The sequence below is a fragment of the Myxocyprinus asiaticus genome, chromosome 1, assembly GCF_019703515.2.
Source record: "Myxocyprinus asiaticus isolate MX2 ecotype Aquarium Trade chromosome 1, UBuf_Myxa_2, whole genome shotgun sequence".
Taxonomy (NCBI): Eukaryota; Metazoa; Chordata; class Actinopteri; order Cypriniformes; family Catostomidae; genus Myxocyprinus; species Myxocyprinus asiaticus.
Genome location: NC_059344.1, coordinates 24,520,312 through 24,540,400, shown reverse-complemented (window position 1 = coordinate 24,540,400; position 20,089 = coordinate 24,520,312). Strand labels below are relative to the sequence as shown.

At 38.6% G+C, this 20,089-nt stretch overlaps 2 protein-coding genes and 1 non-coding gene across 5 annotated transcripts; all 3 read left to right on the top strand.

The window, feature by feature from the left end:
* Positions 1-2,554: 2,554 nt before the first annotated feature.
* LOC127446690 (sentrin-specific protease 3-like) lies at positions 2,555-9,232 on the top strand. Its single transcript, XM_051707832.1, has 11 exons — positions 2,555-2,711; positions 3,301-4,005; positions 4,093-4,245; positions 4,564-4,675; positions 4,841-4,988; positions 5,138-5,185; positions 5,307-5,384; positions 7,748-7,885; positions 8,075-8,158; positions 8,289-8,339; positions 8,743-9,232. The coding sequence occupies exons 2-11, from the start codon at positions 3,339-3,341 to the stop codon at positions 8,851-8,853; spliced, it is 1,590 nt and encodes a 529-aa protein (XP_051563792.1). The 5' UTR covers positions 2,555-2,711; positions 3,301-3,338; the 3' UTR covers positions 8,854-9,232.
* Positions 9,233-10,755: 1,523 nt separating this feature from the next.
* Positions 10,756-19,691, top strand: eif4a1a (eukaryotic translation initiation factor 4A1A). Of its 3 annotated transcripts, none has more exons than XM_051689457.1 (11): positions 10,756-10,854; positions 12,035-12,083; positions 12,277-12,409; positions 12,942-13,081; positions 13,490-13,658; positions 15,114-15,223; positions 15,619-15,762; positions 16,127-16,264; positions 16,365-16,454; positions 16,776-16,855; positions 16,936-19,691. In XM_051689457.1, exons 1-11 carry the CDS (start codon positions 10,832-10,834, stop codon positions 17,078-17,080), a joined length of 1,221 nt encoding a protein of 406 aa, XP_051545417.1. In that variant the 5' UTR covers positions 10,756-10,831; the 3' UTR covers positions 17,081-19,691. The 3 variants fall into 3 exon arrangements, with proteins under 3 accessions (XP_051545417.1, XP_051545499.1, XP_051545326.1); XM_051689539.1 differs by having other exon boundaries at positions 10,801-10,899; XM_051689366.1 differs by lacking the exon at positions 10,756-10,854 and adding an exon at positions 11,254-11,731.
* LOC127449360 (small nucleolar RNA SNORD10) lies at positions 15,903-16,038 on the top strand. The gene has a single exon (XR_007898721.1). It is a non-coding gene; the product is annotated as a small nucleolar RNA SNORD10 (small nucleolar RNA).
* Positions 19,692-20,089: the final 398 nt, after the last annotated feature.

The window sequence follows — 20,089 nt, the reverse complement described above, 5'->3', positions numbered from 1 at the left end:
GTGGACGTGTTTTTAAAATGTCAGTTGGTATTATTAGTTAGTTGCGACATAATGTATGATGCCCAAAGACATATGGTGTCTTATTCATTGAGAAACGGTATTTTCTTAATGGCTTGAATCACACTGAAGGCCTAGACTTTAAATGCATGGCCCGCCACTGTGACTCTGTATACACATTCTTTGATGTGTTGGCAAAACAAGGATGTGAACAAGTGTTTCATGACAAATTAAAATAAATGGGTGTGAAATTATTTTATTTGTCCACTCAGTATAAAGGAACTCTCACGTTTGGATTACGTAAAATCCTGCATCAGAGACTGTTTTTTCCCAGTGCCCCTTAGTCACACCTCTCTTATCCTGTCTTTCCGGTTTGACTGGATATTTATGATCTTTCTTCTTGTCACAAAGACACACACATATGCAAATGCTCTTGCTCACATAAAATCATGTATAACATTACTAATTGCCAACCTACATTTAAAAAAACAACAACCCAATTTATCATAAGGATGAAAATCACTTAAAATACTTCCTTGTTAACAATGGAGTATATATTTTAGCATAATGTTTGTGGTCTATGGAATGTGTATGCATTCCCCACTGTATTGTATAGAAACTATAATTATTTTATTTGAATGATGGCTATGTAAAAACTAATGAGAGGGACTCTATGAGGGCTTAATTCAATCAGGTCATAAGGGTTTTTATACCCTTGTTATTTACATTAGAAAGTCTTTTAATGGTCTCATTGAATTAGAAAGGGTTAGGTGATTTTAACTATATGGAAACGCAGCAGTTACTGTACTGCACAATCCATAGTATTGTTCATTCACCATAAATTTAACTTAAACCAAATAAACACAGATAAAGCTTTGCAAGCTTTATGTATAATAGTGGGCATCAATACATAGAATGTAAGATCTGCATAGAAAGTATTTTATTGTCATTTTGTCCTTTGACATCAATCTTGCCAGGGATAGCAGATGGAAATTAGCCATATTGTCTAAATATGGCACATTTACACCAGTCAGCCACAACATTAAAACCACCTGCCTAATATTGTGTAGGCCCCCCTCCTGCTGCCAAAACAGCACAGCCACATCTGGTGCCAGATGGGCTGGTATGAGTATTTCTGTAACTGCTGATCTCCTGGGATTTACACACACAACAGTCTCTAGAATTTACTCCGAATGGTGCCAAAAACAAAAAACATCCAGTGAGTGGTAGTTCTGTGGACAGAAACGCCTTGTTGATGAGAGAGATCAACAGAGAATGGCCAGACTGGTTCAAACTGAGAAAGTCTACGGTAACTCAGATAACCGCTCTGTACAATTGAGGTGAGAAGAATATCATCTCAGAATGCTATTATGAGATAAGGATTGGCGCTGTTTTGGCGGCACGAGGGGGATCTACACAATATTAGACAGGTGGTTTTAATGTTGTGGCTGATCGGTGTACATCAGTGAGATGTTTGATCTTTGTTTATTGTTCTTGACATGTAAATGAATAATAAATAAATAAAATAAAATATAGCAGATAATTAACAGCTGTATTCTGGGGGGAAATCCCACCTACTGTGAATCAGTTTGTTGAGTCAGCTGTGTGCTGTATTTGAAAGACTGAATCTTTGTTTTGTTTTGTCCTGACTGGTGCAATTTTTGACATGTATTCTTCCTTCCCATCATGTTATGACTCAGAAGTATGCGGTCGGTACTTCATTATCTGTCGTGTGTCACTCTTAAGATCTTTACCAGTAATAATAGATTAGGAAAGACTGGAGGGGAAATATACCATTGACGAGAAGGAAAAGCCATTTAAATGTAACTAAATGATTGAAATGAACACGTTAGCTTGAATCCAAACATAAATAGCAACTAAAGACTTAGAAAACATAGAAATTGATAATATGTAACTTTACATACATTGAATATACACATATAAATATAGCTGCAAGCGGCAATCATCGGGGTCCAAGCACATGTGAAGAAATAACCAAAATAATCAGAATTGGCAGAAATGATCCAGTGGATGCCAAATAATACAAACTGACAGAATAGATCCTGCCTAAACTAAATTAGTTGAAGCTGTAAAAAGCACATAAAGGCAGCATAAAATTAATCCATACGACTTCAGTGGTTGAATCCATATCTTTTGAAACATAATGATAGATGTCAATAAGTTCAAAATTTATAACCATTTTGGTAAAAGTGGCCACTATGTACGTTTTGACAATGAAAAGTTAAAAATTCCTTTTATAACTTTTCATATTGGGACTCTGCTGAATCTTTCTGCCCTGGTTTGGTTCCAGTGGTCGTTTAGAATTTGTTTCAAACAATCCAAAACAGCGGGAAAATTAAGGGGCGGAGCAAACATCTGACAGAGGAATCAGAGGAAAAAATAATTTTGTTTCTAGCCCTTACTGTTCAAGAAAGATGGCCCAAAATGTGATTTTTGTTTGTTTTGTTCTCAATAGCGCCACCTAGTGTCCGACGGATGTGTGTCTGCACGCCTGAGTGGGGGGGCGGGGTTTGGAACTCGCTGCGCGAGTGTTTACGCTTTCGTCTAAAGAACGCGACTGAAGTCATTGAATGAGGTGGAAATCCTCGAAATGCACAATTTGGTTTATGCACCCCAATTTCCTGGAAAATAAAGGCAACGCTGCCGTGTGTGTTAGTTTTCAACTAATATTACTGTAAAACTGCTAGTGAAAGGTGAGTGAAATATTGGCATTATTTAGAGACTGTGAGGGATGCGCGATGTGACGTCGCTGTTAGCTAGCCAGCTAATCAACGAATCTGCACATGCCTGAGCTACAAAAGCATTATTCTGTCTATTATGTACGTCCTAATTGCAAACACACTTCAGACGTGTGGTCGCCTAGATTAATAATAGAGGCTTTGTTTAGACATCTAGGTGTGAAATATGTTTTCCGCTGATTTAGCATGAATATACGTGCAAATCTAATGAATCACCTTTGGTACACAGACGCACAGCTGCTTAATGTGAATGTCTAATAATTGCTTTTAATGGAACTTTTTCTATTTCCTCTGTATTTGAGGCTTTTTATTGAAAAAACAAAAAAACAAAACAAATTAGAACAGTGTGTAAAATGCACTATTGTTGAGACTAAAAACGTATTGCTTATCTAACATGTATTCAATTTGCCAAACAACACTGGGTCGGTAATTGCTTTTTATATACTGTAATATAGATCATATAGCCTAATTATGTGACTTATCTGCTTGCAACCGAAGATGCAGGGCACTAACTCTACACAAATGCAAACTTTCACTGTTGCAGGCTGCGAGCTGGCGCAGGTAGCAGGTTGCCAGTGGACTATGAGAGACAGCGGTGGAAGCCTGGCCCAGAACCGCTGGCAGGAGGAACTCTCTCTGACAGTGAGCCAGGAAGCCAGCAGTGTTGGGGGCATGGGAGGTGGTCTAATGGATCCAAACTCCCCTCCCAATGCCACCAGCCCCATACACTTCAAATTAGCTCACAAGGAGAGGGTCTGGTCCGGAGACTACATAGAACCGGTAGAGATTGATGAAGTTGAATTTGATGAGAATGAGGAAAAAGAACAAGATGAGGAAGAGATGGATTCTGAATGTGCTCCATGGGAGGAGAAAGATGACGTGGAAAACTGGCAAATGCCATCTGAATCAAAGCCACAAATCATGCTTGATTATAACCAGCACCAGGCATCCTCACACGATTCAGAGGTCAGATTCCAAGCCAGAGACTTTCCTGAGAATCCCATCCAGATTCGGCTTCATGGGCTTAGACAGCAAAGGCTGAAGCGCTGGCGGAGGCTACGTTCTAGTGCAGGCCTGCGTAACCGGCTTGTGCAGAATTGGAAAACATGGAGACAGCGGGCACAGTGGGTTGGCACCTTAGGGTATAGACGGGCAAAGAGGTGGCGCCAGTATAGCCTTAATGCCTGCAAGAGACGAGACCAGGATCGTAACAATATAGGTTTGGAGACAACAAGCGATGGACAGACAGGTGAAATAGACATTGTCTTTCCTCTTAAAAAAATGAGTAGAATTTTAGTCAAAACTGCATTATATTATGTTTGTTCTCTCTCAACAGAAAACCAGTTCTGTGGTTTCAATGGTTATCATGGGGATTCTCAGACAAATTCAGCATTCAGTGGACGACGGGAATATCTTTCTATTCTTGCGAAGCCTACTGCTCAGAAGGTGGAGATGGTTCTCACAGAAGAGCACAGGAATTATGTCCATGGTAGCTCTCTGGTTTTACAAGATCTACAACTAATAAGTGTTCTGTATTAGCCACAAAAAAAGACCTTCTCTTAATATCTCCTAGGGTAATGAGAAAGCATTCCAGTGATTAAATTTGATAATACTGTCCAGAGTGGGTTACAGCTACATAGGAAATGTTTCAGATTGTTGCTTGGTTTGTTTAGACCTGATTTCAAAAAATATCAAGATAGTGTTGTTTATGCAGTTCTTTGAATTTCTTCACAGGTTAGTGCTAGAATGGGTGAAAGTGTCCTAAACTCTGTAGTAGTACTTCACGCATTATTTTTTTTTTCCCCAGGTCTCCTTGATGAATACCTTCGAAAGTATGGAAGTCTAATTCCTATACATACAGATGATGTTGTTGAGGAACTCAAGAGCATTTTCAACGAGGACTTCTCCCAGCCTCACAGGTCTTGCACATGCACAACCTCAAATTCACTTTATTTTTTTAACAGTATGGCGTTGATCATGCACCACAAACAGCAGCACTGTTATAGAAATTCTGAGAATTAAACCACAAACATCTTTCTTTAGAAGCAAAGCTACATATATTTTTTCTTTACCATGTGCCACAGGAAAGTAGGTGTGCAACATTTAATCCAGTCCTGTCAGAGGTCATCAGGGACGGCCATTGTGAAAGGGTTCCGGGTGAATTACAAGCGTCACGTTCTCACGATGGATGATCTTAGCACCCTCTATGGACAGAACTGGCTCAATGACCAGGTCAGTTTTGAGTTATGCAACAACTGCAGCACAAGTTTGGTTATTTGACCCTTGCATTATTTAGCCCTTATTTTTCAGCCCTTATTTTCATTTTACTGCTCCTTTCAGTCCTGCCTAATGCACACTCTGATCCTTCATCTGATTTTAAGGTCATGAACATGTATGGAGACCTTGTGATGGATTCAGTGCCTGAAAAGGTGACTGTTACTCCTTTCTCTAACAATTCTGCCATATAAACCTGTTTGACCCTCAGTAACAATGTTTTGTAATCTACACATAGATGCTGTCTAATGGTATCTGTCTCACCTTAATTTTTAGGTGCACTTCTTCAACAGTTTCTTTTATGACAAGTTGAGGACCAAAGGTTATGATGGAGTAAAACGGTGGACAAAGAATGTAAGAAAACTGTAAACTTGCATCTTATTGCATTATATTGACGTAAGATCATATTGACCCCGTTTACAGCTGGTATTAAAGGGATAGTTAACCAAAAAATTTAAATTCTCATCATTTACTCACTCTCATGCCATCCCATATGTGTATGACTTTCCTTTTTTTTTTTTCCAAACAAAAATGAAGATTTTTAGAAGAATATCTCAGCTCTGTGGGTTCTCGCAATGTGAAGTGAATGGTGGCCAGAACTCAGAAGGTCCAAAAAGGATATAAAGGTGGTATAAAAGTAATCCATATGACTCCAGTGGTCAAATCCATGTCTTCTGAAATGATATGATAGGTGTGGGTTAGAAATCAAGATAAATATTTAAGTTTTTTTTTGTTTTTTTTTTTAACTATAAATCTCCACCTTTGACCAGCCTTGACCAGTAGGTGGCTGAATGTGAAAGTGTAGATTCACAGTAAAAAAACGATTTAAACATTGATCTGTTTCTCAGCCACAATTATCATATCTCTTCAGAAGACATGGATTAAACCACTACACTGAAAACCCTAATAAGTTCATTGCACTCATTTGATTGAGTAAACTCGTTCCCTCAATTCCATTGAGTAATGACGTCTCATAAAACTTGAGTATTTAAGTTCAGTTAACTTGGTTTTCAAGTAGAGTGAACTTAGCTATTTAAGTTGAGTTAACTACATGCAAGTAGACTTAACTCAGATTTGAATTTAAATATTGTTATTTCTACTGTTGTACATTTTAATTTAATTGATTCAATTTTAGATCAAACAACAGCACAAATAAAGATGATAACTGATTCTAGGTCAGTTATTAAATAATTCTTTACAGAAATGCATATATGCATTTCAGCTGCACATGCACAAAGAGAACTGAGATAGTGTGACCAGGGTCCAACTTGACCAAAGAGACACAGATCACCCTAATGGTGACATTACACCAAACATCTATTTGCAACAAAGCATAAATAATACAACAAAAGAGCTAAAATATCTATGAATTCTTAATAACAAATATTTAAATTCCCCAATCTGTTCCCTCTGACCAAGGAAACATAATTCAAGCAGCAAGGGATTGTGGGTATTCCCCATAGCTTCAATTTTGTACTCAGTAGTTTGAGTTATTAACACTTAAAATCTTGAGTCTATGGATTTTTAAGAAAAATAAGCTCAATGAACTTAAATAGTTGAGTTAAACTTGACATTTCAAGTAATACTTCAGACAATTTGATTTTTACAATAATGACAACTTTAGGGTTTGCAGTGTAGAGTCATATGGATAACTTTTATGCTGCCTTTATGTGCTTTTTGACCTTCAAAGTTCTGGTCACCATTCACTTGCATTGTGAGGACCAACAGAGCTGAAATTATCTTCTAAAAATCTTAATTTGTGTTCTGCAGAAGAAAGAAAGTCATACACATGAGGGTGAGTAAATGATGAGAGAATTTTCATTTTTTTTGGAGAACTATCCCTTTAAGATGCATTTCGGGTGATCCGATCTCATGTGGTCAGCACTAAATACAGATGGAAATGGGGTCCGAAATGTTTCGTGATCGGATCACAAAAATCACATACCTGTATGTAGATAGTAAAAACGCACATCACATTTGAGGTATAAGCGCTAATCCGTCCTGATGTGTCCCAGACAGCAGTGAAACACCACCCCTCACCTATCAATCACCCACAGCGCTAAAACAAGAGTTTAAACTTTGCCAGTTACAAGCGGTTTAAAAGGAAATAACTGACAGATCCGAAAATTTGAAAAAGTGGATACATACACAAGCTCGAGAACTTCACGAGTCTTCTTCAGTGTGTTTGATATCAACAAGCAGTGACACGGATAACAAGCACACACATCTGAAGCTCAGGTTAGTACAAGAAATCCACTAAAGTGACAGATAATTCTGCTCGCATTGTTACATTTGTGCCTAGATTCAGTTTCAGCTGCATCTGGGAGAAACAGTGCGCCGGTTTTATTAGCACGTTCTTTGTCTTCTGACTATGTTGTGCTTTAATATCATGCAGTAACACAGTGACAGTGATTGATGTATGTCGTCATGAAATTAGAGACTCTCTCCTCAAAATCTGAACACAGGTGGTTACTGGAGACACATTTAAGCCACCAGGTGTAAACAGCAATGTGTCGCGCCTGACCACATGTGATCTGATTACCCGAGATGTATCTTAACACCAGGTGTAAACAGGGTAATTATGTAGTACATGGATGTAATGTAATTACATATTATATGATATTATTCTGATTGGATATCTATGCTGATCATTGAAGAAGGTCTGTACCAATTTTATTTAGACGCTTCAGTAATATTAAAGTTCAAACATGTTTCAGGTGGACATCTTCCAGAAGGATCTGTTACTGATTCCCATTCATTTAGAAGTACACTGGTCACTAGTTTCAGTTGATATTAAACGGCGCTCCATCACATACTTTGATTCTCAGCGAACCCTTAATCGTCGCTGCCCGAAGGTAAGAATCTCTCTGTGATTTTTAGTGTCATAAAACAGACAGGATTTTCTCCTCATGCCATGAATTTTCTTTGGGTCTTTGTGTAATTTCTACTACACCATATTAAGCATCTTTGTAGATAAATGTAATATGTAACTGAACTTCACCAAGTGAAAAACGGAATGGATTTCTCACTTTTTTCCTCCATAGCACATTTTTAAATACCTCCAGGCAGAAGCTATGATAAAAGAGAAGAGAGATTTTCTCACAGGGTGGAAAGGCTTTTTTAAAATGGTGAGTCCAGACACTACAGATGCATTGCAGCTTGTGACAGCTTGATGTAAAATTGGATTTATTTTGTATTTGTTTAAAGCTGTTCAAATGTTTAAAAGACAACTAATAGAGCTTCTTTTTTGTGTTACAGAATGTTGGCAGACAGAATAACGACAGTGATTGTGGGGCATTCGTCCTACAGGTATGTATATACACCATCTTTAGAATTGCCTGTGGTCTCTGTCCTTGCAAGACTTCATGCATGTATTATTATGAGTGCTTGAGAGCATTCAGATTTACTAAGACAGTGCTATTTTTTTTTTTCCCAGAATAAAATTCACTGTGAGTATTGGTTGAAGTGTTTAACATGATGCATTAATTGATACAATATTATCAGTATTTCATAATTCTCAGTCAGAGGTCAACAGTAGTTTTAATTTAGGAGTATTTCTTATTCAGTGAATACTCTTTATCCAAAACAACAAAATCTGGACTCCACACAGCACTAAGAGTACAGAAAAGTTATCAAAACATATTTTTAGAGAAGTCCTGCTGTTGCACAAACAAGATTCACCTCTTATCTTTTTTATCTACCTCTTCTCTAGTATTGCAAGTGTCTTGCATTGGGTCAGCCCTTCAGCTTCAGTCAACAGGACATGCCCAAGCTGAGGAGACTTATGTACAAAGAACTGTGTCATTGCAAGCTCTCACTGTGATGTTTGTGTAAAGACTGCACAGCCACTGGGGAGAATGAAATATTCTAAAGACATCTTTGTCCAAATGCCTGAGAGACTTTACACTGAGGATATTTAATCCTCACTCACTTTGTCATTTTTATTTTGTATGAGCGTTTTCTCTTGGTAAGTGGAGCCCAACGTCTTGACTCTGAGAACTGAGACTGAGTAAACTAATGGTCTTGCTCTTGTGACATACTACCTAAATGGAATGCTTTATTTTGGGGGTTGTTTTTGTTCTGTGCTTAAAGATGTTGCAAAATTCCTGATCAAAATGAGTGGCATGAGAGTACTGTGCTCTGGTGTAAGAAGAGAATCATGTCTGCAGTTTTTTTTTTTTTTTTTTAATAAATCATCCTATGGAAAAATTATCCAGATGTTTTTCAGAAGACATTACATTACAATTTATGATGATACAGAACATGATAAGATTGTCCATGGAGTGTATGTCAGGGTCGGACCTGGTGAGCTTACAACTTTTCTACGAAACTTATAAGGTTTACGAGGGGTTACTGAACCAGAATTAGATGAATGCTTAAGTTATCCAGTGTTGATAGATGAGAAGACACTGTGTTTCTTTAATTGGAGGTTTTCACTCATTCAGGCCATGGAAATGTTACCAGTGGATTGGTATGTTATTCTTAACTTCTCCGTAAAAACACTGGGTAAGCACAGAGGAAAGCAGGAAGAGCACTCTTCTTGTGTCAGATCAGTTTTAGGTTTTGCATTATGACTCCATATAACTGGTAAAGCAAATTTAAAGGAACGGTTCACCCAAAAATGAAAATTCTCATAATTTACTTGCCTTTAGGCTGTCCCAGACATGTATGAGTTTGTTTCTTCTGCTGAACATAAATTAAGATTTTTATAAGAATATTTCAGCTTTGTAGGTCCATACAATGCAAGTGAATGGTGACCAAAACATTGAAGCTCCAAAATGCACATAAAGGCAGCATAAATGTAATCCATAAGATTCCAGTGGTTTAATCCATGTCGTCTTAGGCGAGCCAATAGATTTTGGGTGAGAACAGACTGAAATATTACCAATTTTTCACTATAAATCTTGACATAAGCAGTCACTTTGGCGATCATGATTTCAAGCTCGATTACACTTCCTAGCGCCATCTAGCGTTCTGTGCATGCGTCAAGCACCAGGAAGTGTAATCAAGCTTGAAATCATGAGTGCTTAGAGACGCCGATGTCAAGATGTACAGTGAAAAAGGAGTTATATTTTGGTCTGTTCTCACCCAAAACTGACTGGATCACTTCAGAACACAGATTAAACCACTGGAGTCAAATGCATTGCTTTTTTGCTGCCTTTGTGCTTTTTTGAGCTTCAACGTTCTGTCCACCATTTACTTGCATTGTATGGACATACAAAGCTGAAATATTCTTCTAAAAATCTTTATTTGTGTCCAGGATGGTATGAGGGTGAGTACATGATATGATAATTTTTATTTTTGTGTGAACTATGACTCACTAGTGACAATATATGTGAATAATAAATGGCTCGTTAGTTCTTGCAACAACATTTCGGCTATTGATTAACCAATAAAAGAGGCAGGGGCTGCGCCTGTATCTTTGGGAGTGAGCAGAGGGCAAGTAACGGCTGAAATAGTAGTTTTAACATACAATCTTTATTTAAAATAGGAGTAGCTACGTTTAAGAAACAAATTCTGTTGCAACGTCAAACTTTCAAAGGGCTGACATTTCACCAGACCAGACAAAGCCGCACGATGTGAAAAAGCAATGTACGTAGCAACTTTTGTGATTTTACTGTTCATGACGTCTCTGAATAGACGCTTGTAGCGGGGCGGTACAATCCGTATGGGCCAATAAGAAGTCCTGTTGGGCGGGTCTATATCTTGATTGACTGGGAAGCTGGCCAATCAATGGCCTTTGGTTGTCGTCACGGTAGAAGTATTTGCGCGTTTCCGACACTCAACAGTCCTTTGTAATAATGTCGTCTGAACATGAAGATAGGTAAGATGATAATGCGATCGATACAAACGATGACCGTTTTATTGGGTATGTTTAGTCATGTTTACTTGACAGAGTTTTTTTTTTGTAAATGTAGATTATTTGTCTTTCACCAACGATTCAGAAGCGAATATTACCAGCCGGTTAGGCACGTTCATTACCTCGTTAAAATGAGCTAGAAATGGGGTTTATTGTCAGTGGCCTACGTATCATTAATCTTATTTTAAATGACAGAGGTAATGCTTCTTGAGAAATGCTTTTGTAACGTCTGTTGGACGGTCCGTTACAATGCCGGCTCTTGTGACGCAACGTGTCTCGCCCGCTAGTTCAGTTCAACGTGTGACGAGCGAGACCATGCGGCACATGGCTGCCCGCGTCTTCGCACTTGACCTAAATTACCGAAACGCGTTACATTTATTATCAAGTACTATACATGTGAATTTAGTATTGGGTACGCTGGTGTACAAAACTTGCGGCGTGTCTCAAGTTTGTAGATGTAGGCCTGTACATGAGGAAATATGCAGGGCACATGGCCTTTCATGGGCGAGACAAAAGAGCAGCGCAGGCCCAAGGCCTGTCCTCAGATACGCCCATTTTATTAAGAATTTAAACGAAATGACTGTTATACATTTTGAGATGGCAAACAATGTCCCTGGGCTATGGATTACTGTAAAGGACCGTTTATGTAGAAAGAAATTTCGAATTTCCGCACAAGCGAAATGTCGTGTAGGCACAAGCTACTTTTGCCATGCTGCTACTTTAAAGTGATACTGCATAAAGAGCGATTATTGCAACCGACTTAATCGATGAGTTTGTGTAGCCACGTTGTTAATGGCGCCGAACGAAGATGGCTGCCTCTTGGCCACTTGCTTGAATTACGGTGTGCGTTTATTTCAATCTTAAATATTAAAGTATAACACGGTGGCCTGACGTAATGTTACAAATGAGTACCATTAGCAAAGATACGGGCTGATAAAGATCTGATAATGCTTGAATGAACTTATGTTGGTATGAAGAAGCCCAACGCTATATTGGGGCGATGGATGACTCTAGAATTAAACCGAATGTATTTCAGTTTGTTTAGACTATGTATGAAATGAAGTGTGGCCTTAGGAGTTGATTTTGACTCTTCTTTTTTATATATACACATCAAAGCGGTGCTAATTACAAAGTCTCATTTCAGACCCAGAGACAATGGCCCTGAGGGGATGGAGCCAGATGGAGTCATTGAGGTTGGTGTAATTTAGAGCCAAATTACCTAAAGTATTTAAAAGCATGTGTTGGGCACCTGATTATACTGAAGCTTGTCAGACTGACTTGGTGTCCCCTGATTTTCTTATGAAACATCATCTGGTTTTGTCCTTTTATGTTCTTACCAAATGTTTTATCACCACCAACTATAAGTCACACATTTCCCCTCCACAGAGCAACTGGAAGGAGATCGTTGATAGTTTTGATGAAATGAACCTGCGAGAGGCTCTTCTTAGAGGAATCTATGCTTATGGTTTTGAGAAACCTTCGGCAATTCAGCAGAGGGCAATTCTCCCTTGTATCAAGGGTATGTATAATTTTATTTTTTTTCTCTTAAGTAGTTTTAACCAGCTATTAAGGTCAGTTTGGTTCACACCCTTATCAACTGGGCAAGGCGGTGCCTGCCAGTGGCACTGTGACCTATATCTGTTAAGGGTAGACAAAATAAAACCCATACTCATCCCAGTCAACTCATCACAGTGAGGCATGGACTGTTTCATGCTATGGGCACAAACAGTCTCAATACCACTTTCTTTTTAGGGATGGTTAATCCAAAAATTCCATATACTCACTTTTGCTTCCATTTATTCTTCTATAGAACACAAGTTGTCGGGCAGCACTAGCCTCAGTCACCGTTCACTTATTTAATTTTTTCAAACTGGTGTGTTCTTAGAGGAAAGTAAAACAGGTTTGAGACAACTTGTGAGTGAGAATGATGACAATTAAATTTTTGGATTAACTATTGCTCTACCCTCTATTGTCACAGCCATTGCGAAACTCGGTGTGATTTGATTTTAAAGATGGGTATTGGTTAATATCGTGCCTTTATCGTTCTGCAGGGTATGATGTCATTGCACAGGCTCAGTCTGGCACAGGAAAGACGGCCACCTTTGCCATCTCCATCCTTCAGCAGGTTGATGTGGAGCTGAAGGCCACACAAGCTATGGTGCTGGCTCCTACCAGAGAGCTGGCCCAACAGGTGCGAACCATTATGTATCTTCAACTGTTGCTGTGCTCATTTCTGATTCTGTCCTAAGTAGCTTTGGAGACACAGAATGTGAAACGAGAAAGCCAATCTTTCCAGAATGCTCTTTGCTTGATTAACCCCCCCCCCATCATCTGGGCAAGGCGGTGTCTGTCAGTGACACAGTCCTACATCTGATAGGGGAAGAAGAAATGAAGGCCATATTCATCCCAGTCAACTCAACACAATGAGATGAAGACTGTTTCATGCTCTGGGCACAGATACATTACCTGATACAGTCCAGCCTTGTTGATTCTTGTCCTATGACTTGTGCATGGATGATTTTTCATCCATGCATGGGGTTAGATTTAGATCTGGATTATTTTGTGGTGCTATTGCTAAACTGTCTTATGTCTTCCATAGATTCAGAAGGTGGTCCTGGCTCTTGGAGACTACATGGGTGCCACCTGCCATGCCTGCATTGGTGGCACCAACGTTCGTAATGACGTTCAGAAGCTTCAGGCAGACGTGCCCCATATAGTAGTTGGAACACCCGGTCGTGTTTTTGACATGCTCAACCGCAGATATCTCTGTGAGTACAGATGATTGTCATTGGTGTTTTAGAAGTTAATAAGACTGTCCCATGTCTAAAACATGCCAAAGCTCAGTGCACTTGACCCGCACTAAATCCACACTAGTGCGAATACCGCTTTGGAGCGTCTTTCAGGCTAAGTGTGTCCCAGAGTTCATCACAGGCAGGAGCCACACCCCGCCTACCCGAGCGATCGGTGTATTGTCGCCATGATGACGTCAAGGGAAGCTTTTCAACAAGTTATTATAATCAGATAGTGAAATGTAAGTGAAGCATATATTTATTTGAGTATAAATGAAAATAATCAACATAACGTGTTTGGGATGACTTAATATCACCATCATAATTATAAAATATTTGTGTATATTTATATACCTCTATCATTCTCGCACAGTAATCACCTTATTTTGTTTGTTCTTGCCTAATACTGCTGGTAATTTTGGTCCTTTATCAGCCAGTGTAGCATACAATATGCGGTCTAGTGCATCTTTAAAAATGTATCAACTACTACCACAGGTTCTTTCTCATCTTTATGCTTTTAAAATATACATTTTAATGCTTTTTATTTGTTGTATGAAACCACATACTGGTAAGTTGTGTAAAGCAGTCTTTGGTCGTCTTAATGACAAGCCAAAGAATATAATTTAAATGGTTTGTATTAGTAGCTATTAGTGGATCACACAGGTTTATAAAGTTTTATTTTTTTACTTTAAGTCTTATGCAGTGTATTGAGAAACAAAGTAGAAATAAATTGCTTATATTTCATATTTTACAGCAGTTATGGATGACAATTTTACAGTTAAACATTTTTTAATGTGCAAAGTATTGAAAATCAAAATGAGTAAAAAATAATGAACATTTATAATTATTTTCACACAATAAATACATTATTTAAAAAAATACATATTTTCTACAGCACAGTACACTTCCAATAACCAATAGTGTATTAATAAATGAAAAGATGTGTAAAAATTTCAGTTATTTATTATAAGTAGGCTATAACAGTCACTGCTACCAAAAACAATCAGTCTTCAGCTGAGTGAAAAGACAAAAACAGCTGTTGCAACCAGCACCAACAACTTTAAGGCTACGAGTGTCCCAACGTGCAGTCAGAAGTCATCCACACACACTCACAGTCTTCACGTCTACTTACACACTAGTGGCCAAACATCGGAAATACGTAAGACAGGTGGGTAAGTAGGCAAGACCAAAACAACAAAAAAGTGGGGTTATTGGGACAGGGCCAATTTCTATGAAATAAGTTGTTTGATTTTTACCATACAACAAAAAGAACTTCACTTGCAAATAAATGCACATTTAATCTGCTTTGTCAGTGACCATGTATTTGTACAGTTGTCCCCTGGTATTGTCATAGTTTAGTCATCCATGTGTCTGAAACTGCTATTGTTTGCTTTGAGTCTTGACAGGTGGCAACCTATGTTAATTCACTTTCAGCTCCTAAATATATAAAGCAGTTTGCGCTGGATGAGGCGGATGAAATGTTAAGCCGTGGTTTCAAGGACCAAATCTATGAGATCTTTCAGAAGTTGGCAACAGATACTCAGGTAAACGAATCCACATCAATTCAGTATCAATAAGCAGTGTAATTCTATCTGTTGTTTTAGTCTGTAATGTGTTGTCAGGGTTTCCTGCTCAGTTAGGCAAAGCCTGTTCTTTACTGTGCTGAAGTTGGTACCCACACCAAAGTTCCCTCTCCTACCAGCTTTAAGTGTTGTGATTGGAATCAAGTTCTTTGGTAGAAAATTGAAACTGCTCTCCACCATGATTGGGCCCCTAGGTCCCTCTTCATAACTATAAAGCAGTTGACATTTAATGCCACTAGCACATTGTTGAGCTCTGCGGGGTAATGGATCACCGTAGAGTTGTTACCTTTTGTGGTAGTGTTGTCATTTTTCTAGTTGCTTCCTGAGATGTAATGAGAACATTTTACTTTTTACAGGTGATTCTTTTGTCTGCAACCATGCCTCAGGAGGTGCTGGAGGTGACCACAAAGTTCATGAGAGATCCTATTCGTATCCTGGTCAAGAAAGAAGAACTGACTCTCGAGGGTATCCGGCAGTTTTACATTAATGTTGAGAAAGAGGTAAAACTGGATTTCAAAGTTTGAGAAAATGATCTGAATATCTTTGCATCTGAAATCTCCCCAATAGTGAATCAAGCATTGCAAAAATATTAAAGGGACTGGTGTGTATCAATTCAGTTTGCAACTGAAAAAGTTATGCTGTTTTGTGATGATCCCCATGCGTGTCAACTGATCCCAGACTCCCTGCAGTCCTCGGTGTCTGATTAGCGTTCTGCTTGGCAGTACATTTGAGCATGGAGGACTCTGGGAACATGATCATTACTTGAGTCTGAAAACAGCACCACCTAGTGGAAAGGCTAATGTCGGTGTTGAAGCCATTGGTCATGAATGTTTCTTGCTTCATTTGCTAAGCTTTGTCTTTCAGGAGTGGAAGTTGGACACTCTTTGTGATCTCTATGAAACGCTGACCATCACTCAGGCTGTGATCTTCATCAACACTCGCCGGAAGGTGGATTGGCTGACTGAGAAAATGCATGCAAGGGATTTCACAGTTTCCGCTCTGGTGGGTGTGCCGATGATGTGGTGTGACCTCTAGTTTTCCGTAAGCCCTTTTTATATGTGGCATCAATTGTCAATCTTTTGGCACTCTTCTGAACTCGTAGCATGGTGACATGGAACAAAAGGAGAGGGACGTCATTATGAAAGAGTTCCGTTCTGGATCCAGCCGAGTCCTCATCACTACTGACTTGCTGGTGAGTAACGTTTCATCTTTCTCTACCCACAGTTTACAGCCCACACCAGAGTTCCCACCCCAGACAGCATTTGTGCTGTGATGGGAATAAGTTCTTTGGGAGAAAATTCAAACTGCTCTCCACAGTGCATGGGTCCCTAAGTCCCTCAACACGACTATAAAGCAGTTGACATTCATATACATGTTTCTAATGGCTTATCTCAGCAATTACTTTTAAATGTTTGTCACAGTTGAGCCAATGTTTTGGGCTGGAACTGTTCTTGGATTTGTAAGTAAATTGGAAAAAAAAAAGGTTGACTGTACAACATTTACTGTTTGTCAGGCAAGAGGCATTGATGTGCAGCAGGTTTCCCTTGTCATCAACTATGATCTTCCAACCAACAGGGAGAACTATATCCATCGGTGAGTTAATGAATCTTTTTCTCTGGTTTTTGTCTCTTTTTTTTGGTTGTGGTGTAATAATTGATGCATTATTTATGTAGAATTGGACGTGGTGGTCGTTTTGGCAGAAAGGGTGTTGCTATCAACATGATCACCGAAGATGACAAGCGCACGCTCCGAGACATTGAGACCTTCTACAATACTACTGTGGAGGAAATGCCTATGAATGTTGCTGATCTGATCTAAGACCACTGCCTCATCCTTTCCTTCCTCCCCTCACTTTCGATTCCTAGTTATTTTCCTTTTATGACTCTTATTCCAGCCCACACCCATTTTCATGCAACTCCACCCCCTCACAAATCTAGTACTGTCACTTTTGAAGGCAAGATATTCTCTTATGAATCTGGTGTAACCTGTTGGCTGCGTCAGTGAATACTCCATTTTAAGATCTGAGTTTACAGGATTACTCTTGTAAGGCCAATTTAATCTTGCCCAGTTCTCTGAATGGTGCCATCTAATCATCAAGAAAGCATTACAGGGCTTATGTGCATGTATGGTGTAAATGTTAATGCACTCTGACTGGCATAATGGGTTGGATATGCCCTGCTTCTCTTGAGTGTTGGTCTAATCATGTGTGAGATGTGACTGTTTACATTGGAATAAAAACAAAAAAACAGTTGGGGCAAGGGATGTATATTACAGAATGGCGTCATAGTTTTACACGGGGGGCCTTGGACTTATACTACAGATAGCGAGTCACTGCCATTCCTGGACAGAAGTGGATGTGTAGAGTTCTACTACACGATCTGCTTGATCAGCGACATGCTTCAGTCCAATAGGATGTTTGAGGAACACAAACTCAATTGTAGGATTGCTGAATGTGGTCAGAAGCCATTTTTCCCCACTGTCCAATTCTTTTGTTACATCTCATGTATTGTCCTGTGTGTCTGCTTGGAGCTTTTTCATTTTTATAAATATGCTTTACTCTGGTGGGACAGGTGGCATTAGAAATGGATTTTGGATAGATGGTAACAGCCCACCATTGTGTTGGCTCAGTAATTCTCTGCCTCAAAGTCCTTGATGTATTGGGGAGTGATGCTCCTAAAACCTACCTCACCAAAACATGTTGGAGGGGTCTAGATATGTAAAGGACCAAACTGCAGTAGTAGAGTATATACAAATTATTAAGTCTTTTTATTGTTAAAAAATATGTCTGTCTTTTTTTGGGTGGGTTTGGATGTGTGATTTACATTTGGTCAGCGCTATTTTTTTAAACAAATTTATTACAAATGTGACAATTATTGACCTTTTTGAGACAGAAGCCATGTATTAAATCTTTTCTACATTGGACTCTGTAAAGTATTTATTTTAATGGTCTGAAATAAAGGTGTTTCCCATTTTTATTATTGGTTCATTAGGGCCCAAGCAGTGAAAGTGCAGAGGCCCTATTGTTCTAAGGATTATTATTTGTAAAACAAATTTCTCCAAGGTTTTTGATACTTTTGGGGTACTTAACGTGAGAATTCCTGAAATTTTGCGTACATATAAGAGTTGCTGGGCAAAGTTGCAGGGGAGCCCCCCTTGAAAATGAGCATGTAAGGGGGGCTCTGTGGCACCCCAGTTTTCACCTACCGTTACCAAACTTTGTACATATATATATATATATATAATTCTCACCAAGCCGAACATCTTTCATAATTGTAGTCATTAGCTCTGCCTAACAGGAAGGTGGCCATTTTGGGTGTTTTGAAAATTGCAAGCTCTTTAAATACTCCTAGGGGATTCATGTGACTGGAACCAAATTTGTGCAACAGCATGCCAAGACATTGTAGATGTTAAATTGTGAACAGATTTGTGATCTTTTGAACAGTGTCGCCATGGCAAAGCAATAAATTAATGGCTAAAAATGTGAAACAGGAAGTTCCTTGTATCTTCTGTGTGCATTGTGTGATTTTGATGAAAATTCAGCTGTATGTTTGGTAATGGGGGCTGATCACATTGATGTGGCTATTGTGGGTCACGGTCATAGCACCACCAACTGGCCGTAGGAAGTATGGCACTTTTAACAGACTTTGAAATAGCCCTCTTATGTTTACATGAATTGCTTCAAAGTTCTTTAGAATAAGGTTAAGACACTGCTGATGTCAAATTGTAAAAGGATATTTTATCTTAAATACTGTTGCCATGGCAATGCATTAATTGTTTTTCCTTCCTATATTTGGATGTTTTTGAGGAACTTGGCATGCTTAAAATTTCATGAGATTTTGCACACATCAGAGTCATTGACCAATAGGTCTGGGCAAAAGTTAATGAATGGGCCTGTAGGGGGGTCTCTGTAGCACCCCCTTTAAAATGGGTGTGGAAGACAGCTGGTGTAGCACCACCATTTTCACCTAACAGTCACCAGAATTGGTACATATATAGTTCTCATCAAGCCGGACAACTTTCATCATTATAGTCATTAGGTCCGCCCAACAGGAAGTCAGCCTTTTTTTCTCTGGTTCTGTTTAAAGATTATTGTGTCAATGTTTCTTTAACAAAGTTGAATCAGTGTAAATGTGATCATTTTGTTAGGCTAGATGGTAGACATGATAAACATTCAGTCAGCCTAAAATGTCAAGAGTTTATCTACATCACTGAAGTTTACAGAGCCATCATGCCTGTTCTACTGTTATGATAAAGTAGTTACTGTTTTCTGACATATAATAAATGTTATCTTCCTCTGGCCTTGCAGCCATGAAGGCAAAAATGTGCTTTAAATAAACCATTATGTATGATAGTAAGCAAGTGAACAAAATATTTACTACATTTCCCAAGAATCAATCTAAATAAAAGTTTTGCGGATTTGTTCCTTTGACCTACTATTTTAATATACAATTTTTAAACCTGTCCAGTTGCTCATTGAATGAATGCAGGTGTTAAAGTTCTTTTCATGAGCAACCAGAAAGTGATCAAATAGATTTTTGGTTTGCATTAAAAAATGTTCAGTATTTTTTACATTGATTTAACACAAATATAAAAGAATGGAGTAATTTGTAGTATCATAAGTAGTAAATAAATAGTAAATGTGTTTAATAATGCAGGGTTGAGTAGATTCATACTTAAATGAATAGTTCACCCAAAAATGAAAATTCTTTCATCATTTACTCACATTTATGCCATTCCAGATGTGTGTGACTTTCTTTCTTCTGTAAAACACAAATGAAGAATTTCTCAGCTCTTTTGGTCCAAACAATGCAAGTGAATGGGTACCAA